Raw genomic sequence first — 26357 nt, 5'->3', positions numbered from 1 at the left:
AATAAGAAAAAACAGAAGAATGATTGCCACAAGGGCCAAGATCACTCTAAGTCTGTGAGGAGAAACCAGTAAAGGTAATGCCTATCCTTCGTGTAATTTAAAGCAACGGAGCTCAGTACAAGGGGGAGTCCATATATCCTAGAAAAGATCCCATTATCTTTGTTTTTAAGGAATGCTTTCCTTCTATTCAAACCTTCACGTAGTGATTTTTTTAGTAATTGGTGCCGTTTATACTTCTTTGCAGGAAGAACTGGCTGGAGCTTCACCATCAAAGATGGAAACCCCAAATGTATCATTTTAGAAACTTTTTTCAAGAAATCCTAGGAGTACTTATAGGGGATCTATAGCCAGGAAGCTTTTATGCCTTCTTCTTCCTCATCTCCTGGCGTCATGGTCATGTTGGAGGAAGATGCAAAGAGAAGGTCAGTGCCTGAGGTCACACAGACCAAACTGGGCTTTTCTGAGGAGTCAGTTTCTGATTCTTAGCAGATGACCTCACAGAGCATTTTCTACTGACCTGTTACCCTCATGCCTTTCTCTAAGAGCCAGCATGGTGGGCAGAGGTAGCTATTATCTGTGGCGTTGGGGGTGTATGGATGGGTTATGGTAGGGTCAGGCATGAAAGACAGCATAGGGTCCTGCTAAGTAAGTGTGGGAGACCCAAGCGTGTTGGAGTCAGTCTGGGTCAGGTGGGAGAAGAGGGAGATAGAAATGTTCCAGGGACTATTCTTATCTCTTCATCTCCAGCTTAGCTTCGACTTTGCCAGAGCGTCCATCCTCAGATTTAATGGAATTATGTCCACGGGCCCAGCTTCTGTGTGGCAGTGTAGGCACGAAGGATGCTTCACTTGGAATATATATTGAATATGCTTATCAAAAACATAGGCAAAAGAAATCAGTGCATTTGAACATAAAAGGTAAGAATGAGCTCTCTGCAAGCTAAAGAAAAAAAATATAACACTAGATGAATAAAAAGTTTAACAGCCTGATTTTGTTTGCATTTGGACTTTGCTATTAAATAATAGTCACTAAACAAGAATGATCTCTTTGGTTGTACTCTACCAAAAAAAAAGTGAAGATCATCAAAGTAGGGATATATTTTATACTGATTGTCAATAAAAGCCACCAGTGGTCTGAAAACTTTCTCCCTTGAACCACTGTTTAAGGAAACTTCTCTTTGAAAAACTGTGTAATATGTCTAGATTTTTATCATAGAAGTAAAACAAATGACAAAAAGATATTGCAAAGTATCAAGATATTACACAGAACGTGAAAGTTATCCAAATCCCATGACCCAAGCATAGCTGGAGTTTATTTCCTTTCCTTATTCTCTGCCGGATCCCTGTCTGTTCTGCTCGTGTCAATGACAGCGTGAGGCTAAGGGTGCCAGTTACCATGTCCCCAGGCTTTCCTACAAGTGAACTGAGCACAAGGTATTACTGATAACAGAATCACTAGAGACAGCAATTACTGTATTATGTTGTAATTATAGCTTCAGGAAATACTGAGTTATAAGGCCATCAGGTTGTCCCTCCACTAAATAGCCTGCAGCTCCCACCATTTTGTCCTATCTTGTAGCTCCTTTTGTTCCTAATTTTGTCAACCATTCCTAATTCCATCCCCACCCTAAAACCTTCTGCTCTTAGAAAAAAGCCAACAGCTTGTCTGGCCCAGGGTCCTTCCCTTTAGCATCTCCTGATCACTCCTCCCCCTTGCTCTTTCCAACCTTCCATTCTCCAGAGGTCTTTCTCAAGGTTCGCCAGGGTTATCCTTAGGGATGATCATTTGTGAAAGTCTCATCAACAAATAATTACCCTTAAGTGCCTACATCATTCCGGGCATTATTTTAAGCTCTGGATTAGGAGCTTAGATTCCAGGATTTCCGAGGAGAGGCCTTAGGAATCAGGAGCCGGACTATTAGCCAAGAGGCCTCTTTTTCCCCCTCCCCGGTTCTCATCTGTGAGATCTGAGTTTCCAGAGAGCCGATGCTCTATTAAAATATTACAAGTAATGATTGATTGCAGGACCTAAGTCTGAATTTAATGATGCATTCTTCCGATCACGGGGCAAGCAACTCGCAGTTTCACTGTGAGTGAACGAAATTTTATAAAATACACCACTAGAGTAAGGATTTTTAGAAGTCACTAGAAGGAATTGTTCTGTAAAATAAACGTTCCATTTTTAAGGTCAATATTCATCGCCTAGGCTACCTTCTTTTCGCTTTGTATTTTCAAGCCGTGTGTTGAAATATCAAGTTTGCTTAGGGAACGAAGATCTTACGAAGAGTCTCCTGCGAAGCCTCCCCCATGGGACAACTCTTACCATCTCTATTCTGCACGGAAGGCCGCGGAGACGCAGGAGCCTGGAAAGGGACTTACTGATGGTGAAATACGCGCCCCGAGGCTGGGCCAGATCCGCGAATCCCCAGCGGGTCCGGTCTCGGTCCTTCTCCCCGGTGTCAGCGCCACGCGCTCCGGGCCCCTCGCCGGGCCGGACCCGAGCCCCTCGCCCGGCTAGACCCGAGCCCCTCGCCCGGCTGAGGCCGCGGGCCTGCGAAGGATGCCGGGTCCTCCCGCGCGCCGCGGCCGCTTCCAACCCAGGCTCTGCGCAGGCGATCGGAGCTCCCCGCCCCGACTCTGCGAAGCTCGCGCGCCGCCGGGCTCGGAAGCCGCGGGGACCCAGGCCACAGTCTCGCGGGCTCGTCCCCGCCGCGCCCCGCCGATGTGTGCGGAGGCGGCGCCGGCCGACGGCAGGAGCGAGACCGCGCTCCCTGCCTGCACGGCTCCCGCGGCCTCCCTGGCCCACGAGCGCTCCCCGGAGCCGGGCGTCCCCCGTCCGCGTCCCCGCACGAGGCCTCCGGACCCCTCCGCTCGCCTCCCTCGCCGGCCGGAAGCCGGAGTTCGCCGCTAGAGGGAGCGGGCGGAGGCGGCGGCAGTGACCGCCCCCAACCAGCCCGGGTCCGGGGAGGCCCCCGGCGCCCGAGGCTTCAGGGCCGGTGACACGCGGGCAGTGACGGCCCCCGAGCCGAGGGGGAGCAGCCGATTCGAGCTTTGAATGCACCCGTTGATATCAATACTCAAGACAATTGCAAAAAAAAGAAAGAAAGAAAACAGAAAAGCCCCGCCTGGGCCTCCACCCAGGGCAGCTTTGGCCGGCGGAGCCGACCGGCCGGTCTGGGATTTCGGAGCAGCTGGCAAGGGTCCCGAGAGGGAAGAGGGAGGAAGAGCAGGAGGCTCTGGGTCCGATTCCGGAGCTGACCGTGACCCCTCCTGTGAACCCCTGGCCGCAGAGCGGGCATCCGGGGAAGAAGGGACGGTCGCCGCCCGTTCCGGTCCAGGCCCTGCCTTGCGTGGCTTAGAGACCCGCGCCGGGCAGGAGCCACCGGCATCCACGCGGGCATCTCCAATCAGGCTTTGTTCCCCAGCACACCCGACCCTTGTTTCCCTAACACTTGCCCCATTTTGCGGCCCAGCTCTTCAGCCGACTTTTTCCCGGGCGGAGGACGGGCACGGATGCAGCGGCCTCCGCTCGGACGGCCCCGGGGCTCTCGACAGGCCGTGGCCCCTGGCCCTCCCGAGGCAGCCCAGGCGGCGTCCAGAGCGGGCGGGCAGGGCAGGCCCGGGCCGCGGCGCGCGGGCGCCAGGTGGAGGGCCCCGCGCGCTGGGCGCACAGCAGCGGGCCGCCACCCCCGCCCGGCCCACAGCCCCGGATACCTCTGGCCTGTGCGGCGGGGTCGAGTCGCTGCGGCCGCCTCAGAGCGGGCACCGGTCCCGGATCACAGCTTCCCGCGCGCGGCCCGCGACGCGCCTCTGGTTACCCTGGGGCTGGCGTCTCTCGTCCCATTGGAGCGCGCGGGGACAGCGCCCTGCACGGCCGTGCCCGGCGACCGGTTGTCAGATATCATGGACAACACCTTCCTCTCATCGTATACCTGCCTTCTGCACGTGCGGAGGCTATGGTGACAATTTTTTTTTAATCTTAGCTGTGTCCCCGCATGCCACTCTATTGGGCATCTAGCATATAACTGGTCCCTGAAAGCGGTGACCGCAAAGTAAATAAACGAGTGAGAGGTGGTGAAACCTGGCAGGATTTCCGCTGGTCCTGGCGCGAACTACATGTCCCAGGAAGCCTCTGAGCACGGGCGCCGCCGAGCCAGCCACTTGGAGAAGGCCTTACTCACCCGGCCGACGCGCAGGCCAATCCCCTCGCCCCGCACCTTGGGCTGGAACCTGAGACGGATTCGCCCCCAATGATGCTCCAGTGGCAGGAGCAACAGAAGTTTATCTTTGTCCCGAGAAGGAGGAGTAGCGTGCTTCCTGCTCCTTGGAGCAAAGCGACGGGCATCCATCAGCCGGACAAGCCCCGGCTCCGCCTGTGATTTTCCTGGGGGAAAGTGGAGACCCGCGCGCCTGCCCTGCACAGCAAGGGACATCTTCTGGAGTCGAGTTGGCTGCGGCGATCAGCCAACGTGCCCCTCCTCCCCCGCCCCAGGCGCGGCTGGTTCCGACCGCTTCTTACCCTTCATTTATCCGTGCGTCATTTTGAGAGTCGGTCTTGTAAATGTTTAGCATTTTGCTGCTTTACTGCTTCTTTCTGGGGACAGTGCCAGCACTTGCCGAGACCGGCGGAGAGAGGCGACTCAGTCCGGAGAAGAGCGAAGTATGGGGACCCGGGCTAAAGGCTGCTGTCGTCCTTCCCGCACGCTATTTCTACATTCAGGCGGTGGATACATCAGGAAACAAGTAAGTCGAGAAACAGCTCCCTAACTCCTCTGGAATGCAGTTAAAATGTACTGTTTCTCCTTTTAAGTTTTAGCTGCCCAAGAACTCTTTTTTCCACAGCAGTTTAAATTCCAGGCTATTTGGATGCTATCCACATCTGGTTTTAACAGCCTTTCCCCGTCCTAATCACTTTTTCTCTGTAGCTTTAGAAGTAAGTCCAGATTAGCTCTTCTCCTGGCTGTTCTGATGGGATCTCACACAGGGACTGGAGATACAAAGCCCCTGCCCTTTGCTGGAAGTACTATTTCCACCTACTTTTGCATAAGCTGTTGTAAGGAATGTACACCCAGTTGTTAAAAACTTAGTTGGTTCATCTTTCTTTGGGGCTACCCTCTGTTTTTAGAGAGACATCTGCAGATAAGCATGATTTGAAATGCAGAAAGAAAATTGAAGCGCTATTTGAAACTTTACAGTTGAGAGGGAAAGTATCAAAGTGTGAATTTCCTTCATGTTTGTAACGAACATTATTTCATTCCACTGAATTCCAGCAATTAAAATAACTGAAGGCTTAGTTTTAGAATTCACATACTCCTGAAACGATTGTCTTTTTTTACTGGTGGATTCTGACTGTGTATATTTGGTGGTGGGGGGGGGAGGGAATCTTGGGTATTTTAAGAAAAACTTCCAGGAAGTTTTCCAAAGCAGAGGGGGGGAGAGTTATCAATTTTGTCACTTGGTTATAACAATTGGGGGAACTAAATACCATCTTCAAAATCTTCATAGCAAAAGCACTCACTTAAAAAAAAAACACCTTTTATACAGTGTTACTTAAATGATACACAATCTGCTGGCTTTTGCCTATAGATTGTGTATCAATCTACACAATTGAGCATGATTGTGTAGACTGATACACAATCATGCTCAATGATTGTGCTGAGCATGATTTGTAATACTGCTCTTTTAAAGAATCTTTGAGAGAGATTTTTCAAAAAGTCATTATCTTTAGAGGCAAATTCCCAGTTGCATGAAATAAATAGTAGATTGATAAGAATATTTGTATGTATAAAATGCATAAGTGGGTTCTAGGTTTATATAAATATGTAGTGTTTACATATTCCCTTGCAATTTTCTTTTTTTTTCCCCCCTTGCAATTTTCCATTGAAATGTTCATGTGTGGACATTTGTCATCCTCTCCTTTTTTTAAATCTCTGATCCATCACATTCATTCTGGTACTGTAAGCATGTGAGAAAAGCAGCAGACATATTAGGGGAAGAGTATGGAGGAAAGCACTGGGACTCAAAGACTGGACAGCACAATCTTTGTGCACTTGTGCCTTGAAATCATCTCTGTATCTCGCTGTTCTTCCCTGACAGGTTCATATCTTCTCCGGGTGAAAAGGTGTTCCAAATTAAAATCTCTGCACCAGAAGAGCAATTCACTAGAGTTGGAGTCCAGGTTTTAGACCGAAAGGATGGGTCCTTCATAGTAAGATACAGAATGTATGCAAGCTACAAAAATCTGAAGGTAGAAGTTAAATTCCAAGGTCAACATGTTGCCAAATCTCCGTATATTTTAAAAGGTAACTTGTAACATAATTTTAAAACATCAGTATTTATGAAGACACACGATGGGTATGTCTTAGGTGTTCTGAGTGCAGAGTGAAATTGTTACTGTGATATTTTGTTACTTTTGTGTCATCAGGGCCAGTTTACCATGAAAACTGTGACTGTCCTTTGGAAGATAGCGCAGCCTGGTTACAGGAGATGAACTGCCCGCAAACCATTACTCAGATTCAGAGAGATCTGGCATATTTCCCTGCTGTTGATCCAGAAAAAATTGCAGAAGAAATCCCAAAAAGATTTGGACAAAGACAAAGCTTATGTCATTATACCCTGAAGGATAACAAGGTACGTTTTGTGATTAAGGTTTGCTTGTTCGATTGATTGATTGATTGTTTTGTTTGTTCTGACCATGTAGCTCTAAGTAGCTACCAGTGTTTTATTAAAAATCATTTTGTGGAATGCCTGGCTGGCTGAGTTGGTAGAGCGTGCAACTCTTGATCTTGTGGGTTCAAACGTAAAAATAAAATCTTTAGAAAAAAATCATTCTGAGGATCATTGTGATAAGCTTTATCTCAATGAAACCTGCCAGTACTTTTAGATAATATTTGTTTAGATAATAAACAAAATGGAAATAAGGGCGATGGAAAATAAACCATTAACTTAATACAGGTTCTCAATGAAACCTGCCAGTACTTTTAGATAATATTTGTTTAGATAATAAACAAAATGGAAATAAGGGCGATGGAAAATAAACCATTAACTTAATACAGGTTCGATTCTCTTTTAGGTTTATATCAAGACTCATGGTGAACATGTAGGTTTTCGAATTTTCATGGATGCCATACTGCTTTCTTTGACTAGAAAAGTAAGTGTTTCTTGTCTCTTAGGTATAATAGACAGTTTCAGCCCAGGTTTTTCCATATAATTAAAAGAAAAATAATAGCATCAGTGGTATTTTATTCTGGAACCTTATTATAATACTATTCTGGAGCTTTATGTCACATAGGCTACCTGTATGAATTTTCTAGGGTTACTGTCACAGAGTTCTGCAAACAGCAGAAATGTTTGTTCTTTCATAGCTCTGGAGGCTACAAGTCTGAGAGCAAGGTGTCAGCAGGGCCACGCTCCCTCCCCCACTGCCCAGAAACCTGTAGGGCAGGACCCTTCCTTCCTGTCCCTGCTTCTCACCACCTGCTGGCCCTCCTTGGGGCTCCTTGACTTGCAGCCTCCTCACCCCAGCCTCTGCCCCTCATCACACGGCCTCGCCCTGTGTGTCTCTTTGTTCCCTTCTGGCAAGGACACTAGTCATATTGGATTGGGGCCTGCCCCCCCTCCAGTATGACCTCAACTTTACTAATTATATCTGCACCCTAGTTCCAAATAAGGACATTCTGAGATACTGGGGTTTTGGACTTCAGCTTATCTTTGGGGGGGGACAGAATTCAACCCACAGTAATACTTTATAAGGGAGAATGTCTTCAAATAAAATTGTTTCAGTACTAAATCTACTTTGAGCCCAGAGAAGGCTTACTATATGCTGAATCCTGTTCCTTGGTATTAAGTGATTTTCTCAGGGCTCTAGTGTGGTACCTCTCAGTGATAGTAAACTGGCTGATTGGGAAAACTATACCCATACCGTTACTGGTTGCTTAATAACAATTTATTGGATAATCTGTGTCTATAATTTGACTGAATTACTCATGGAAAATCAGTACCTTCTCAAGCTTGAGAGCACTTAGACTGAGTTTATTTTGAATATAGGAAGCTACTAAGCATCTGTATTCTGCCTCCTTCGGCGAAGACTTCAGGGTGCTGGCAGGTTTTCCTTGCTCATCTGTGTCAATCCATGGAAAAATAATACTTCTTCAGGATTCCAGTTTCTCGAGATGCTTCTCAGACTGACCAAAGCCCCAAACATTTACCTATGGCTTGATTTAAGAAAAAAAAAAAAGAACAGGTTCTTTGAACACACTTGTGCACTTGTCAGTGGAGGTAGTCTAGCTGGGAAATCCCTAGAGCTGGCTTTGGTGTTGGGCTTCCAGAGTTTAGGTTCTGGTCCCTCCACTGTCTGGGTGGGGGGTGTATATATTTTAATTGGGTGCATCTGGCTCATTAACCAGGAACTAGGGTTAGAGTCCCAGTGCTTTGAGCTGTAACTATTTTCCAGTAATTCCCTTTCTGTCTCTGATCATCCTCGAGTCTTTTGGCAGCATTAGAACCAAGATTATCTTTGTCATTGCATCTCTTTTGGAAGCCAGTCTATTGGCCAATTTGCACATCCACGGAAAGGATATCTAGTATGCATATATATATATATATATATATATGAAAGTATTCTGAAAAATTACCCACTATTCAAGTTGAGGTAATTATCATCACCTGAAGCTTTTAAAGTTGGTCTTTCGTTTAGTACAAGTTCTCATTTTTCTTGGGTTTCACCACTTACTGGGTGGTCGGCGGTGCTTCAGGGGAGGGTATTATGTGAATCCAGCTAAAGTGAAAAGGTAGGTAAATGCAAACCAAGGAAGAAACCCGTGTGGGGTTCGAGGTTGCTGAGAACAGACAGCACACATACACGCCTCAAGGGCTGTAGTACTTACTTAGAGCAGAGGACAAGGAACAGGATCCGGTCCCTTGCTGTGTGCCCCTGGGCCTGCACATCAGCTCCCCCAGCCCGCCCTGCCCTGGGACCCTCCTGTGGGGTCTGAGATACAGCAGGCTGGGCTACCTGAGGGCCATGGACAGCTGCGCTTAAGCAGAACAAGAAGTACAGGGGCACCTGGGTGGCTCAGTGGGTTAAAGCCTCTGCCTTCGGCTCAGGTCATGATCTCAGGATCCTGGGATCGTGCCCCGCATCAGGCTCTCTGCTCAGCAGGGAGCCTGCTTCCTCCTCTCTCTCTGCCTGCCTCTCTGCCTACTTGGGCTCTCCGTCTGTCAAATAAATAAATAAAATCTTAAAAAAAAAAAAAAAAGAAGAAGAACCAGAAGTACATTCGCTCACAAGGAGGCGAGCCCAGCCCAGACTGCGAGGCTCTGTCTCTTGGCAAAGAAGTGTTCCAGACCTGGGACCCATTCTTACATGGCCAAGCAGGGGTGGAACTACTGCATGCACGAGGCTGCCTTTCCCACACACTGACCCACAGAAGGGATTATCCTCTACAGCTCCCGTAGAGAAGCTCTTTACTTTCTTTTTCCAGGTGAAGATGCCAGATGTGGAGTTTTTTGTGAATTTGGGAGACTGGCCTTTGGAAAAGAAGAAATCCGGCTCACACATTCATCCCATCTTTTCCTGGTGTGGCTCCACCGATTCCAAGGATATCGTGATGCCAACCTACGACTTGACGGACTCTGTTCTAGAAACCATGGGCCGGTGAGCGATGGGTCTAAGGCGACCCAGAGCCTTGGTTTTCTTTCCTTGTTGAGTTCTTTCTCAGCCACCTTTGCGCTGGGATGGTCTGAGAGGGAAACCTGTTGCACTTTCTGTCTTCCAGAGTAAGTCTGGACATGATGTCTGTGCAAGCTAACACGGGTCCGCCCTGGGAACGCAAGAACTCCACTGCTGTGTGGCGAGGGCGCGACAGCCGCAGAGAGAGGCTCGAACTGGTTAAGCTCAGCAGGAAACACCCGGAACTCATAGACGCTGCCTTCACCAACTTCTTCTTCTTTAAACATGACGAAAGCCTGTATGGTCCCATTGTGAAACACATTTCATTTTTTGATTTCTTCAAGGTATGACATCAGTTGTGTCCAGTCCTTTTTGTTTTTCCAGATGTCCTCATTTGGGGGGAGCAAAACTGAGGCCTATAAACGATAGGGGGCGAGAGAGGTGAGCACAAAATTTAGTGAACATCAAGGAGTGAGGCCCCAGGGACTGCTTTGGCCATGTGGGTTATACAGAGCACCCAGACTTGACCTTAAATATGCAAGGCTTGGGGCCTGGGTAGAGCTAGAATTTTTTTTCCCAACTGACCCTCAAGGTAAGCACATTTCAGCCCCAAATCGTTTATTATTAAATACATGTATGTGATTTTACAAATACTTCTCCCAAAACATCACAACAGTCTAAAGAAGATTTAAACCAGGTGTCTCTTCTCAGACTTTCTGATAGGGAAATGTCTTGAAACCCATCCAAATTATTGCCAAGGAGTTCTGGGGATTAGGGAGGGCTTTCTGTATCTAAAATGTGGATTACTCATGTTTCCTGGGGAGGGATCCTTTTTCTTTTCCTTTTTTCTTTTTTTTTTTAAGAGATTGATTTATTTACTTATTTGACAGACAAGAGAGGCAGGCAGAGACAGAGAGAGGGGGAGGCAAGCTCCCCACTGGGCAGAGAGCCCGATTCGGGGCTTGATCCAGAACCCAGGACCCTGGGATCATGACCTGAGCGAAGGCAGAGGCTTTAACCCACTGAGCCACCCAGGCGCCCCGGGGGTCCTCTTTGCACTGCTGGGCCGTGGAACATTGCCCTTTTCTCCAAACCACTAAGGATTTTCTAAAGACCCATGTCATGGAATGAACGGTGGACAAAAGGTAGTCACCTGTCCTCTGTATGTGGGAAGGCAAGTGATTAGCAAGCTCTGTCTGTGCCGTAGATAGCCACGGTTTCTTCTGCTGGGTTACATGCCCGCAGGCGGACCGACACAATGCTGTAAATTGAATGGTCAGTGTTTCCTCCATCTGCATATCACAAAGACTTTTGAAAGAGTTGGTCATAGAACCCGAGGGAGCTGTCATTAGCCATCCCCCTTCAGAGAATGTTCTGTCATGCTTTGCTTTATTCCCACCTGTGGCATTTGCTACAACTAAAGACTAAGTGATTACCAACAGTTCTGTGAATATTTTTATTCATAGAAGCTCTCACCCCAGAGCTTGTTAATTTCCTCAGGACTTGCATGTGGCCATCTGGTGTGTAAAAGCGGTGGTTAATATGGCCTAGGCTGCCGACCTCAGGTGCTTGCTCATAGGTGATCAGTAAAGCAGTAGAGGGATTACAAAAGCACGATAAATTTGTCTTTCCTAGGACAGCAGTCTTACTATTTTATTGTCTGCTTTAATGTTAGACGCGTGGCCCCTTTGGGACATTTAGGAGAGCACGCAATAAGCCTTTAGCTCTAGGTCAGCTGTGCTATGATAGCATTTACTCCATGGCAGGGAAGGAAGGCAAAATCTGGCCAGTTTGTGCCTGACGATGATGAGGCTTCAAGTTAGAGAGAGGAGGAGAATCACCAGTGGAGAACGGCGATCTAATGACGGCTTTTATTTTACCGCTGTCATGCAGCATAAGTACCAAATAAACGTCGATGGCACTGTCGCCGCCTATCGCCTGCCGTATCTCCTCGTCGGTGACAGCGTGGTGCTAAAGCAGGACTCCATCTACTACGAGCACTTCTACAACGAGCTGCAGCCCTGGAAACATTACATTCCCGTCAAAAGCAATCTGAGTGATCTTCTAGAGAAGCTCCAGTGGGCCAAAGATCATGATGAAGAGGTAAGGTCCGTCTCTTCTACCCGTTCATTTTAAACGTCTTGTTCCTGAAAAGCATTCAGCATATGCTCAGATATGGACCCTTACCTGTAAATGAGACGCCGCCTCCCCACGGCACACATCAGCCCCCTCGGGGTGAGCACAGACGTCTGGGCTTGGGTTCACTGTCCACTCTGCACTTGAAACGAAAAGCTGCAATGTTGGCCTCAAGGACACTCTCTCTTTGGGGCAGGTTGGTCAGAGCCCCCAAGCACTGCCTCATCTCTGCTAGCAATATGAAAATTAAGAATGGCCAGTCCAGCAGGAAGAAAAACTAATGGCTGTAGATTAAAAGGCAGGATTGCATGAAGTACACTTCAAACGAATTGCTGAGAAGTGTTAAAGCAGTGCGTTAAACTTTGTCTTGCATTTACTTTACAAGGTCATTGTCACTCCATTTATGCCCTCTCTGCCAGAGAGGCTTAATTCTAGAAGGTCTAGTATGATTCCTCAGACTTTCAATTCTTAAAAAAAAAAACTCCTTTAATCTGAGCATACCCTCTTAAATGTTCCTTTAACACATAAGATTACCCTCAAAGATATTCCTCCTGCCTTTGTCCCACTATACATGGATTCTGAACATCAGTTTGCATATGCCTGCATGGGGAAAAGAATGTGTTTCATTAAAGGCTTTTGTTGTCATTGTTCCCATAGGCAAAGAAGATAGCAAAAGCAGGACAGGAGTTTGCAAGAAATAATCTCATGGGAGATGACATATTCTGTTATTATTTTAAACTTTTCCAGGTCAGTACTTTCTAAGAGAATAGACATACAATTTGTAATTGGACATGTTAGCAACAAATAATATTTCACTTAATAATTTCTTAAAGTATATTAATATAACGAGAGATATGTATATATACTTATGTGGGCAAAAACCAAGGATCAACATGAAATAGTAATGAAAACACTGCCGAACCAAAGATTAGCTAGAGGAGAATGCTACAACATGGGGAAAGTGTTTATGTTCCCACTCTGGGCTGTGTGGTTGGAAATTGGCCTCTCGTCCTGCAAAATTACTGTACGTAGATCAGTATCTTCTCTGTGTACTCTCTTGCCTTACTGGTCCTTGTCTAAATGGTGCCTAGTGTCTTCAGACCTACAATGCTAACCCCCTATGAGCCATAGCGTTTTTTGGAAAGAGTATTCCTGGACCTGAGCACTTAGGAATAATCAGAGTATATCTGATCATCTGATCATTTAAAAGGCTTTTTTTTTTTTTTTAAACACAGTAGTAAACAAGTAGTTTGCTAATAACACTACTGGATGTAAATTAAGATTTTTGTTTTAATCCCAGAATTGCTGGTATTGAGCACCAAATCTTAGACTCTGCTACAGAACAAAGTTGGTCTGTTTCTGGTCTGCACTGGCCCTTCCCGCCTTTTTCACCTCCCCAGGGAACAGTGAAGGGATGGAGATGGTGAAATGTGTAAACTGAAGGATCAGGGGATTTACTGCCTGAATTCTTATAGATGCGCGGGCTTGTGTTCGTTCACTCTGACTGGAACTAGAGCATCATCACCAGCCCAGGGCAAGTGCATTATAAACGAAGGTAGAGGCTGTGCAGGCCATGGTGGGAATATGCTCTATCCTAAAATTCCCAGTCTACGGGAGATCATGTGCACAATTATTTTCACTTCAAGACAGACGGTGGTAAAACCCAAACCCTACAAGTCATAGAAATAAAGGATAGATTCAGAAGAGGTCCATTAGCAAGAGGCAGCCAATGTCCAAAGGACAGTCACCTCTCAGAAGCTCTGGTGTTGGGGTTTTTAAGGGGAATGTGAAGAATTTTGGTTATCAGAACTTGTCACATATGAGTTAAAAGGAGCATATTCTAGCAAATTCTAGTGCATCGAATTTAGTGAATGTACTTTAAGTTACAAGTATGTAACTTGTAAAGTAAGAATGTACTTTAAGAACACTTTTGAATTGTTGCTTACACAGGAATATGCCAGCCTGCAGGTGAGGGAGCCCCAGATCCGAGAGGGCATGAAGAGGGTAGAACCACAGGCCGAGGAGGACCTCTTTCCTTGCACGTGCCATAGGAAAAAGGTAACCAGAACTGGCCAATGTCCAAGTAAGAACTGTCAAAGTAAGAGTAAGTCCTCATTCATTCCTTTAGATATTCAGTCAAACAACAAGTATTTGAGCTCCTCTGGGGGCGTCCGTACAGTTCAGTCCACCGGGCAGAGGCCATGGACGACCAGGCCGAAGAGAGGCCATTGACATGCAGAGAAGAGAGAAGACACAGGAACCCCCGCCACCCCCTCCAGCCTGGCAAAGTGGAGGAAACTTAACTTGACTACATGATCTGAGAATTCAGATCACGTAGCATTTGAATAGATGCTTACAGTTTGAAAAGTATTTTCACATGCATCACGTGAAATAGGTGTGGCAAAGTTCATTACCTGGGTTTAGAGATTAAAAAATACATGACCATGATTATCAGATTATTCATTTAAGAAGCAATCTCTATTAATAGCAGCACATACTGATTTCATTTATAAAAGGCCGATTCACATAGACTTATAAGGCTAAAAAGGACCTTAAGGACCTTAGGGGTCACCCAGTAAATGCCTTCATTTTACGGTTAAAAAAGTGAGCCTGAAGAAGAATTTAGCTCAGAGTCCTCTAGCTGGATTATAGCAAAGTTAGGACCAAAAACCAGTCTCCATCATCAGATTGTGTGTCTGGTTGTGCAAAAGACATGATATGGCATTATACTTGTTTTTTGTTTGAATTGAATGAACATATTGTATAAAATTATAATATATATTACACACACATATCTATGGGTTATAGATATACATATACCTGGATAATATACAGACTTGACGTTATTCTAAACAATATCCTCATGTCTCTAAATGGACAAACTCAAAACTGGTATTGTGACTAAAGATGAGAAGGCAGATTTGGCAATTACTATGCCTGTCTCACAGGGAGGTTCAAAAGGAATGAAGTGACCACTATCTCTATATAAAGTGGTGTGATGGAAGCTCACTGACTGACACATTCAGGAATCTTACACATTGGTTAATTTCCAGTAGCTTGGAATCTGCCTGTTGGGAAAGTCACAGGGACAATAGCAGGTGCTACAAATCAGTTTTGGTTATTTTGTTTTTGTTTTGCTTATTGGGAGTACTGACTTGCCACTAAGTAACTAACCCTTAGAGAAGTGGTACTTCACCAGTATTAACCCATCAGTGCTGAATGTTCGTGAAATGAATTAAAGCCATCAAGCAAACAAAATTGCCAGAATCGGGGGCGCCTGACTGGCTCAGTCGGTAAAGCATGCAACTCTTGATCTCAGGTCTTAAGGTCAAGCCCCACATTGGGTGTAGATAACTTAAAAATAAAAATCTTTAAAAAACAAATCGCCAGAATTGAAATGTACCTCCTCATGAGATTTGTGATTTGCAGCTCCTTTCTCCAGTCCCTTCACCCACCCACCCCCTTTTTTTTTTTTGCTTTTCCTTTGTCTAAGTGATTTTGAGGAGTAGAGTGCCGAATCAGATCTTCCCCTGACTGGTGCACTGAGGGGCTCTGCTAGCTTCCTCCTTGTCTGCCCTAGTCCTTCACTGACCTGATTCACAGCACAGGGCACTTTACGGGAATGCCGACGCTTAGATATTCGTGTTGTCCATCAGTAGTCCCATAAACCACAGTGTGACTTTCCCCAGGGGTGATTCCTGGCATGGTCCTAGGTCCCACAAGCCTCTAGCACCAACTTGCCTTTTTTCCTCCTCCCATCTTTAGGGGAACAGAATTAATAGACTAACGTAAGTTTTCTTAACTCATCTACGACTTCTTGATGGCACTAAATATGTTGCTTCTTGATTGCAGACCAAAGATGAACTCTGATATGCAAAATACCTTCCCTTCACATAATGGTGCTCTGAAGACTCTTAACTGAAAAGAAGAATGTTTTTTTTAAATATTAATTCCATGGACAGTACAAAATCCACTGTGTGATTGTCTGGATTATGAACATATGTTTCTTCTTATGATGCAGTATTCCCAGGACGATCCTTTAAAGCACAGTTTTAAAATTTTGTAATAAAACCACTTTTATTTTAAAGGCCTGTGTTGTGCTGATTATTTGCTGTGTCTGGACCATGGAGCAGGCACACAGGGGGCCTGGACCCTGGCCTCGGTGTGGAACATCACAACAGCCACCACTTATCCGCACACGTGGTCTATACGACACAGCAGTGAACTGCGGTCTTCATGCCACTGTGATTTTGGATATTTAGCCTCATGGCCGAACATAACTCTAACTCCTAGACCTTACAAGACCTTTCATAACCGGCCTCTACCTGCATCTCTAATCCAGTTTCTTACCACCTGCTAACATGTACCCTGAGGTCCAGGAACACCAGCCCCTTACCATCCTCTTGCTCTGGAATGCCAGGACTCTTCTGGCTTGAGTACCCTCCAGTGCGCATCTCAGGAATCCCTCTTTTGAATCTCCCCTGCAAACTTGTATCACTGTTGTTACCCCGTGGTGTGGTAGCGATCTCGTCATCACCAGATTCGAAGCAACTTGAGTACAGAGATCATGATCTCCCATGTAATCTACTAGGGTGCCTGCAACTAGAAAGGCTCAATACCGAATGGGTGGATATTGAAAATCACTTTGAAATGTGATTAAGAGAATGAAAAAGGAGTTAGAAAATCTAAGACTGAAACCATAATATAATGACCTAGAGATTCCTTTACCCAATAGTTTCCCTTCCGTCTATCTGCTGGTTAAGTAATCTATTGCAATTTTTTAAAGTTGTGGGATGTATCCTATACACAGAAGAATATAAAAAATATCTGCATCTTGAATATAATTAGAAAACACCCATGTAATTACAAAGATTCAGCTTGACCAAGCTCTAATCAATCTCCTGAGCCTTCAAGGGCCATCCGCACTTCCTTGTCAAGTCTGGTTTGGACAAGCACTCTGCTCAGTCCGTTTAGAGAGAATCCCCGTCCTCCATATCCCATCACTCTTGTTCTCTAACTGGCTTCCTGGTCCTCCACCATCCCCCCGTGACTGATGTGTTCTCAGCAAGAACCTATTGGGTCAGATTGGCCAGAATCCCTCCAGTCATCCCCGATGATGCCTTAGTAATTTTCTATCCAATGACCTCCACCCTGCCCCTTGGCTGTAAATTCCCATTTGTTCATGTGGTATTTGGAATTGAACTGTTTTTATTCTGAGATCTCTTTCCCCCTATTGCAATAGTCCTGAGTCATATGTATGTATGTCTGTCTTTGTGTATTTTTTTTTTTAACTACCTTACTGTCTGGCTCTGATTTTGCTTTGATATTTATTACCACTTGGGTTCAAAAATGGAATGCTGCTGGTTCCTTAGAAGTACCTCTGTCTCACCCCATTATCTCCTCACCGGCTCCCGTGTAACCCCTACTGTGATGGTTGTAATCATCTTTTCTTTGCACTTATTTACGGTTCTACCACCTACATATACTCCTCTAAGCGATGTAATTGAATCTTGTATATTTTTACATTGACATAAGTGCGATTGTACTGAACGTATTTTTGTTGTTACTTGTTGATGCATATAGTGGCAGTACACGCATTTATACACGTACACATGATTTCACTGTGAACAGCATCACTCTCTTATCCACTCTATTGTAGAGGGACATTTGTGTGTTCCCATTTTTGGCAATTCCAGTGAAAGCTACTATGAGCATTCCTCTTCATGTTTCCTGGTTCCATTTGCTCAGGAATAAAATTCTGAATAAAAGAATATGATGGAATGATAATGAGGAATAAAATTCTGGGTTATAAAGTATATATATATACGTCTGCAATTTTACTTGGCAGAAAACTCCAATCTACAGATAAATTATTGGAATTAACAAGAGAATTCTGCATTTGCTAAATACAAAACCAACATATAAAGGTCAGTTGCATTTCAACATACCATTCAGTAACAGAAAATGAAATAAAAATGTTTAAGATAGCACTTAGAAAACTTAAATGTCTAAGATAGCACTTTGAAAACTACAAAGTATATATTTGAGGAACTGATTCTAACAAAAATGGAAAAGACCTTTATAGAGACTATGAAAACTTAAAAAAAAACTAATTAAGTTTAAAAATATACATGTTCAGGGGTGCCTGAGTAGCTCAGTGGGTTAAAGCGTCTGCCTTCAGCTCAGGTCGTGATCCCAGGGTCCTGGGATTGAGCACCACATCGGGCTCTCTGCCCACTGGGAAGCCTGCTTTCTCCTCTCTCTCTCTCTCTCTGCCTGCCTCTCTGCCTCTTGTGATCTCTGTCAAATAAATAAATAAAATCTTTTTAAAAATATTCCTGGATTGGCAAAATCAATGTAAGAGATGTTATTTCTCCCCCACATGGCATATAAAGTCAATGTAACCCCAACCAAAAATACCCTGCCCCTTTTTATGTGGAACTTTACAAACTTTTTCTTTAAAAATGTACAGCTTTGTGATGTACAGAAAAATTAAACACTCTTTTTTTTAAAAAGATTTTTTTAAACTATTTACTTGACAGAGAGATAGAGAGAGCCAGAGAGCACAAGCGGAGGGAATGGCAGAGGGAGAGGAAGAAGGAGGCTCTGCACTGAGCAGGGAACTCGATGTGGGGCTGGATCCCAGACCCCTGGGATCATGACCTGAGCTGAAGACAGATGCCCAACCATCTGAGCCACCCAGAATTAAACACTCTTGAGGAAGGATGAATTGTAAGAACCTTCCCTACTATGCAGCCAGACTTTTTTATAATGCTGTAGTATTTAAGTCTATGTGATATCGATGCAGGGATACAAAATACAGAATAGTAACAGAAGAGTGCCACATAAACAGATGCAGACCCATGTGTACATGGAAATTCATTCTATAGTCAAAACTGCAGGAGCTGGAGAAAGGTTGTACATTTCAGTGCAAGGAGCTGGGACACTTAGGTTTAATGATTCTGGTCTGCATTCCAACGTGGAGAGGGTTCCCCACGCTACCAAGCAAGTCTCAGATACCAGCTGGGTGTCCTATAATTCAACTCCATTCTTTTACTGTTTGCTTAGAAATGGCATCAGGTTCCACAGGTTAAAAGCTCCATCCCAGGGCACCTGGGTGGCTCAATGGATTAAGCCTCTGCCTTCGGTGCAGGTCATGATCTCAGGGTCCTGGGATCGAGTCCCGAATCGGGCTCTCTGCTCAGCAGGGAGTCTGCTTCCTCCTCTCTGCCTGCCTCTCTGCCTACTTGTGATCTCTGTCTGTCAAATAAATAAATAAAATCTTTTAAAAAAAAGCTCCATCCCACAAGACTGCCCTCCACTTCCCACCGCAGTCTCATATCCAGGTTGTTACTTGTGCTTCTGATCAATGAGCTATAAATCATAGATTACCATGACCCCTTCTTTGGTTTCAATCAATTTGCTACAATGGTTCACAGAAATCAGGAAACCAGTTTACTCACTAGATTACTGGTTTGTTACAGAAGATACCAAAGGATATGAATCAATAGTCATATAAAGACATACAGAGGATGAGATCCCTGACAAAGGAGCTTATGTTCTTGGGCCCAGGGGCACATGGTTCTGGCTCACCAGCCTGGAAACTCTCTGACCCCCATCCTTATGGGGTTTTGTGGAGGATTTATTACAGAGACATGATTGATCAGATCATTGGCTATCAATCTCAAACCCCTCTTCCCTCCAAGGGAGATTGGGGGGTGGACCTAAAAGTTCCAACCCACTAATCACCTGGTTGGTTCTCTTAGCAACCAGCCCCCACCCCTAGCTACTCTACAAAAGTCAGCCCGTTGCCATTACAAAAGACACATTGATCACTCTCAGAAAATTCCAAGGGTTTTAGGAGCTGAATGCCAGAAATGGGGATAAAGATCAAATTCATATATTTCTTATTATAAATCACATATCACAGGAAGCCATAAATGGAAGAAAAGCAATTCGATCCCTAGCATACACTACATGCAAAGATCAATTCCAGAAAGATTAGTGACAAAACACAAAACATAATATTTTTAATCAGCAAAGAGACTATCTCTACATTATGCTAGTACTATAAACTTTAGCAGCTGAAATGGCTAAAGAATTATTATTTCCTTCACTTTATGAGTCTACTACGAGTCAGATAAAAAAAAGCCTTAGGAGTTTTTACCAAAAATTCTAGATGTTTCTGGGACATGTGCTTCTCAGGGCATGAGTGTTTTCTCCCCTCAGCCTGAGAAGTTTGCCATTTCAATCTATCACAATGACAGTGGCCCTGATGGCCTGTGTGTGTTCCCTGGGCCTCAAATGACATGACAGCATAGCAAGAATTCCTCTTCTGAACACCGTGTCTCATTGTAAAAATAAGAGAAAAGTAGGTGTTGACAGGACGGCATTCATAATATATCTCTGCTTGTCTTATAAATCTTTTGTTTAAGCGTAAATGAGGAGAGTGGAGATTCCAATAAGGAATTCAGGGAGAGTGACTCTGACTGTTGAGTGTGGAATGTGTGACCTGTTGACGGATGGTAACCTTGGCAAGTCTCATGGGTCAGTGTCCTTCCAAGTCTGGTTTAGAGAACCAGACTTAGGTTTGAACATTTGAGTTAGGGTATGAGAAATTGAACTGAAAGCCTCATATGCTCATATAAATGTATATAATTTTTTCCTCTCCAAAAGACATTTTCTGCAACCTTTTCACTTTCCTGCAATTTTTTTTCACTCAACAAGACCTCAAGGATCATGGGAAGATATGCCTGCAGTTGTAGTGCTCCTCGTCGTGTGAGAAGGAGAAGGAAGTCTGGCACGTGCCCAGACTTATCCGACCCATCAAGTGTTCATAGTAAAATAGTCCTGCCATTGATATCACCAAAAAAAAAAAAAAAAGAAAAAGAAAGAAAGAAAAACAAACAAACAAAAAATAAAACCATAATACATCACGGAGCTATTTCTGTAAGAGGACTTTCCCTTCCCCCATTTGGAATGCAAACCTAATGAAGTTCTTCTTTCCAGTTTTCTCTTATCTTAGGGAAAAGACCCTAGGGGCAAAGCATCCTCTGAATGGAACCCAAACTACCCCTCAGGCAATAAGAATCATCCTGAGCCAACAGGGCGCCCTGTGATTGACTTCTCCACAATGACCGACCTGATCCTCAATGCCCACCTGCATGTACCCACTAACCTTTGCCTCATATTTTCCTTATATAAACCTGGAAGTATTTTTGGCACTTGGGAGAAAGTCTTTGAGATGTTCTGTCTTCTGGGTGTTAGGTTCACTGAAATAAATTTTCTTGTGTCACCACCACTTATCTCTCTGCCTTTGGATTTTGTCAGGGGGAGCAGCTGAACCTGGTCTGTTTGGGACCCCGGGGCGGCAGAGGCTCTTGCACCACCCCCACCTACCTTTCCATAGTCTTACATTTTTCTTAAAAAACATACCTTGGAAGATATGGAGAGAGGATGTAGCTATAGAGAGTAGCGTGAGGGATACTTGTAGGGCTGGATCAGCCTGTATTTGATCACAGTGCCGGGTAATGGAACATGGCATGTGATAAAACTACATAGAGCCACACACATGTGCGCACACACACCCACAAATGAGTGACAGGAAAGAGGGCAGTTACCCCCTGCACTGGGCCTGGGGTAGATTTATTCATTCCAGAAATATTGATTTGCCAGGAATGATTCTACACACAGGAGACTCAAGGTAAAATGACGATGACAAAATGCCCTGCTCTCAGTTCAGTTAGGCGACAGACGCATTCACAATATATTAGGGGACCAGGACAGGAGGATAGGAAGAGATAGAAGGATATTCACAATATATTCACAATATATTAGGGGACCAGGATAGAAGGATAGGATTAGGGAAGGCCACACTGAGAAAATGCCACGTGAGTGGAGACCCCAAGCAGATGCAGGGTTAGCCACTAGAGGAGGAAGAACCAGGGCAAAATTCCTGTACTGGGACCATGTCTGGCAGGTTCGAGTTTGAGGATCGTAAAGAGGCCTGGGTGCCTAGAGCTGAAGGAGCCAGGGAAGATGACCAGTAGGAAACAGAAAGGTAAGAGGTGACCGGACTGATCATATTGTTAAAAAGAAAACCATAGGCGGGCGCCTGGGTGGCTCAGTGGGTTAAGCTGCTGCCTTCGGCTCAGGTCATGATCTCAGGGTCCTGGGATCGAGTCCCGCATTGGGCTCTCTGCTCAGCAGGGAGCCTGCTTCCTCCTCTCTCTCTCTCTCTCTGCCTGCCTCTCTGCCTACTTGTGATCTCTCTCTGTCAAATAAACAATAAAAAATCTTAAAAAAAATATTAAAAAAAAAAAAAAAAGAAAACCATAGGCTCCAAATGGAGTCACTTACGGTAAGACCCCACATCAGGATACCAAGACTTAATACGAACTTAACTGCAGTTTCCACCCCCACCCCCACCACCAATGTAACCTTTAACCAGTCAACATGGAATTTCCTGGTTAGCATACAGCGCTAGGACATAAACGGATAGACCCCTTCCGTTCCCCTTCAAGGAGGACCTTGCCTAAAACAATGCATTACTTGCTAATGATTTCCTTTCCCCCAACACCCCTCCCCCTGCCTTTCGAAAACCTTTCTTCTTCCACAGCTTGATGGAGCTCCCTTTTATTTGCTAGATGCTGCCCAATTCATGAATCATTCAGTAAAGCCAATTTGATCTTGAAGGGGTCAAGGGCAGTCTGCCTTAAAATGTGCCACTTTGGATATTGATTATTTTAAATAAAAGTTATTCATGTGACAGGCCATGCAAGGACACTCTGACCCTCTTGTGTCCCCCTGAAAGCAGGAAATGAATCTCCCCTGCAAAAGGTACTCTCTCTGTACTAGTAGGTATCACCAGAGATGGAGAATTTAGAGCTGAAAAAGCTGTATAAACAATCTTTGTTACTTTTTACTAATTTGCTTCCACAACCCAAATTCTGTATAGAATTCCTTACAGATTGAAGCCCCCTGAGTTTTCTTCATTCTGTCAACTCTTCACAGACTTATTGTCTCTGCCTAAAAAGTATAAAAATTACCTGTCTAGATCATTTCTTTAGATCTCAATTTCATAACTGGGCCACTGTGCATATGTAATAAAACTTTGCTTTTTTTTTTTTTCCTCCTGTTAATCTGTCTCATGTAAATGTAATTCTTAGTCTACCTGGAAGATCTCAAAAGATAGAGAATTTTTTCTTCCTTTCAATCTGTTAAATTGGTCACTTGAGTTTTTGTTGTTTGACAATATAAAACCACGGAGCAAAGATGGCTGACTAATAGGAGGACCTCAGGCTTGCCTCTTCCCTGGAACCCAGCTAGATGAATATCGACTCATTCTGAATACCCAAGAAATTGATCTGAGGACCAACAGGACAAACTGCAAACTAGAGAGAGAGAAGAGGCCACATTATGGAATGTTGGAGGTTCAGAGACATGATTTGGGGGAGAAACAGATCACAGGGGGAGGGAACCCTGTCATGGAGAGTGGTGAGAGAGAGAGAGAGAGATTGAGAAGAGAGAACACACAGGGAATCGCATAAGGAAAACATTTCCCCAAAGCCATTGCCTGGGAAAATGAGAGGGGCTGAGTTTTGTGAGTTTTTATAACCAGCAGGGCTCAAAAACTGGAGTTTTAGAGGTCTGTGGAATGGCTGGCGTGGAGCCCTGAGGGAGGTAGCCTGGGAGCAGACTGTAGCAATCTTAGGGTCCCCTGGGATGCCCTGGGAGAGATGGGTCCCCCTTCTTGGAGTGCATCTGGGACAGGTGCCATTGCATCTCAGACAAAAGAACTTGAAGGTGCCATTACCCACCCCTGTCCCCCAGCAAATGCACGGGGACATCTGCTGACAGCCGCTAACCCAGACACGGCTCTTTCCTGCACCTTACTCCAGAATCCACATCCTTGTGCTTTGGTGCAACTGCCCTTCTGAGACAAACTGGTACTGGCCCAGGGCGTAAGAACCTCCCCCAGAGGGTCTGTGTGGGTCTGTGCTGCACTGGTTGCTAAAGTTTGGAGTTGTGAAACTCAGCCAGCCTGCCAGAGATGGAAAACAGGTGCAGGGCCCCGCTGGGTGGGCAGGTGGCCTGGACACAGACAGGGTGAGGCAGGTTTCTGAGGAACACCTGGGTCACATGAGGTGGGGATTGTTCACTTTTCTGGGAGGGCTTCTGGGACACTGGTAAGGACGAACACCCTCTCTGGGAACGAGGAAGAGGGCCAGTGCCATTTATTTCCCCTGCCCCCAGTGTAAACTAACTTCAGGAAGCAGCATAGTGCCAACTCTGGCGGCCTAAACTGCTTACACAAGCCCCACCTGCCCCATTCTGCAGATGCTGCTTTTCTCAGGCAACTCTGCCCGAGAACTAGTATAGCGGGCCCCTCTCCCAGAAAACCAGCACAACCCCACCCCCCTCACCCCCCGCACCCTGGGTCTACTGACCATAGAGTTCTGCCAATCTTCAGCTCCAGTAGAAATAGCATCAGGTCTCTTTCCACAAACAGACCAGGGCACACCTAGTTAAAACCTGTCACAGTCTGGCTAAGGTCCTAACACTCCCCACTGCAGGCAAGGACAGACTCTGCCAAAGACTGACCGGAGGCAAATAGCAGCCAAAACACAGCAGCAGCGTGCATACAGCACACCCCAGAGACACTTTCTAAAGCACCAGGCCCTGGACAGTATACGACGTCTTCTTTATAAAGCCATTACTCTCAGGGGCAGGAAACGTAACAGGCTTTCCTAACACAGAGAAGAAGACAGACCTAGACAAAAATGCCAAGATGGAGGAATTCATCCCAAAGGAAAGAAAAAGAAAAGGTTATAGGAAGGGATCCAATCGAAACAGATAAAAGTAATATGCCTGATGCAGAAGTTAAAGCAACGATCATAAGAATACTGGCTGGGCTTGAGAAAAACATAGAAGGTACTGGGAGACCCTTACTGCAGAGATAAAAGACCTAAAAACTCATCACGCCAAAATGAAAACTGCAATAATCAAGATTTGAAAGTAACTGAATGTAATGACCACAAGGATGGAAGAAATAGAGGAATGAATAAGTGATACAGAAGATAAAATTCTGGGGGCACCTGGGTGGCTCATGCATTACGCATCTGCTTTGGCTCAGGTCATGATCCCAGGGTCCTGGGATCAAGCCCCGCATCAGGCTCCCTGCTCAGCAGGAAGCCTGCTTCTCCCTCCCCCCAAACTCCTCCGATTTGTGTGTTTGCTCTCGCTGTGTCTCCCTCTGTCAAATAAATAAATAAAATTTTTAAAAAAAGAAGATAAAATTCTAGAAAATAATGAAGCTGAAAAGAAGAGGGAAAGAAAAATATTCACAAATGAAGACTTAGGGACCTTGGTGACTTCTTAAAGAATAATGACATTTGTATCATAGGAGTCCCAGAAGGAGAGAGGGAAAAGGGGGCAGAAGTTTTATTTGAGGAAATTATAGCTGAAAACTATAAGGAAACAGACATCCAAATCCAGGAGACACAGAGAACTCCCTCCAAAATCAACAAAAGCCGGCCCACACCAAGACATAGCATAGTCAAATTTACAAACTATAAAGAAAAACTCCTAAAAGAACCAGTGCAAAAGAAGTCCCTAACCTACAAGGGAGGAGAAATAAGGTTAGCAGCAGATCTTTCCACAGAAACTTGACAGGCAAGAAGCCAATGGTATGATATATTCAACATGCTGAACAGGAAAAATATACGGTCAAGGATACTCTTGGCTAGCAAGGCTAGCATTCAGAACAGAAGGTGAGAGAAAGAGTTTCCCAGACTAAAAACTAAAAACTAAAGGAGTTCATGACCACTAAACCAGCCCTTCAAGAAATATTAAAGGGAAATATTGAGTGGGGAAAAAAAGACCCAAAGTGACAACGACAAGAAAAAAAACAGAAAATCTCCAGAAACAACAAAACAATAAAATGGCACTAAACTCCTATCTATCCATAATGACCCTGAATGTAAATGGACTAAAATGCCCAATTAAAAGACATAGGGCATCACAATGGATAAAAAAAACAAGACCCATCTAATCGCTGCCTACAAGAGACTCATTTTAGACCTAACGTCACCTGCAGATTGAAAGTGAGGGGACGGAGAACCATCTTTCATGCAAATGGATGTCAAAAGAAAGCTGGAGTAGCAATACTTTACACCAAACAAACTAGATTTTTATTTATTTTATTAAAAAAAAAAGATTTTATTTATTTATTTGCCAGAGAGAGAGCAGAAGGGGAGGGAGAGGAAGGCAGAGGGAGAAGCAGGTTTCCTGCTGAGCAAGGACCTTGATGCAGGGTTCAATCCCAGGACCCCAGGATCACGACCTGAGCAGAAGGCAGATGCTTAACTAATTGAACCATGCAGGTGTCCCAGAAAAATTAGATTTTATTTTATTTTTTAAAAGATTTTACTTATTTATTTGACAGTCAGAGATCACAAGTAGGCAGAGAGGCAGACAGAGAAGAGGAAGCTGGCTCCCTGCTGAGCAGAGAGCCCGATGTGGGGCTTGATCCCAGGACCCTGGGATCATGA

The 26357-nt window shown here is 45.0% G+C and overlaps 2 protein-coding genes and 1 long non-coding RNA gene across 8 annotated transcripts in view; 1 reads left to right on the top strand and 2 right to left on the bottom strand.

Moving 5' to 3' along the window:
* The window catches only part of BIVM (basic, immunoglobulin-like variable motif containing), a 40906-nt gene extending 36638 nt beyond the window's left edge, over nt 1-4268 (bottom strand). The window contains exon 1 of one of the 6 annotated variants that reach the window (XM_082700296.1): nt 4181-4268. The gene's annotated coding sequence lies outside the window, so the exon portion shown is untranslated. Of the gene's footprint in view, nt 1-2378; nt 2509-3455; nt 3618-3713; nt 4125-4180 lie in introns of those variants that run through there. The other 5 variants (XM_082700298.1, XM_082700297.1, XM_082700293.1 and 2 more) reach the window with 5 other exon arrangements.
* A 292-nt stretch (nt 4269-4560) lies between these two features.
* On the top strand, nt 4561-15892 carry POGLUT2 (protein O-glucosyltransferase 2; the record flags this gene model as incomplete). Its single annotated transcript, XM_082700292.1, has 10 exons — nt 4561-4742; nt 6096-6301; nt 6424-6629; nt 7072-7149; nt 9482-9654; nt 9776-10013; nt 11563-11772; nt 12463-12552; nt 13756-13863; nt 15658-15892. The coding sequence occupies 10 exons, from the start codon at nt 4561-4563 to the stop codon at nt 15673-15675; spliced, it is 1509 nt and encodes a 502-aa protein (XP_082556418.1). The 3' UTR covers nt 15676-15892.
* Nucleotides 9994-16314, bottom strand: LOC309848562. Its single transcript, XR_014303123.1, has 3 exons — nt 16191-16314; nt 11857-12036; nt 9994-10085 (listed from the first exon to the last, which is right to left on the bottom strand). It is a non-coding gene; the product is annotated as an uncharacterized lncRNA (long non-coding RNA).
* Nucleotides 16315-26357: the final 10043 nt, after the last annotated feature.

This window comes from Mustela nivalis (assembly GCF_964662115.1).
Source record: "Mustela nivalis genome assembly, chromosome: 15".
Classification (NCBI taxonomy): domain Eukaryota; kingdom Metazoa; phylum Chordata; class Mammalia; order Carnivora; family Mustelidae; genus Mustela; species Mustela nivalis.
The sequence above is the reverse complement of the archived record's forward strand: the minus strand, read 5'-3'. Positions and strand labels throughout refer to the sequence as shown.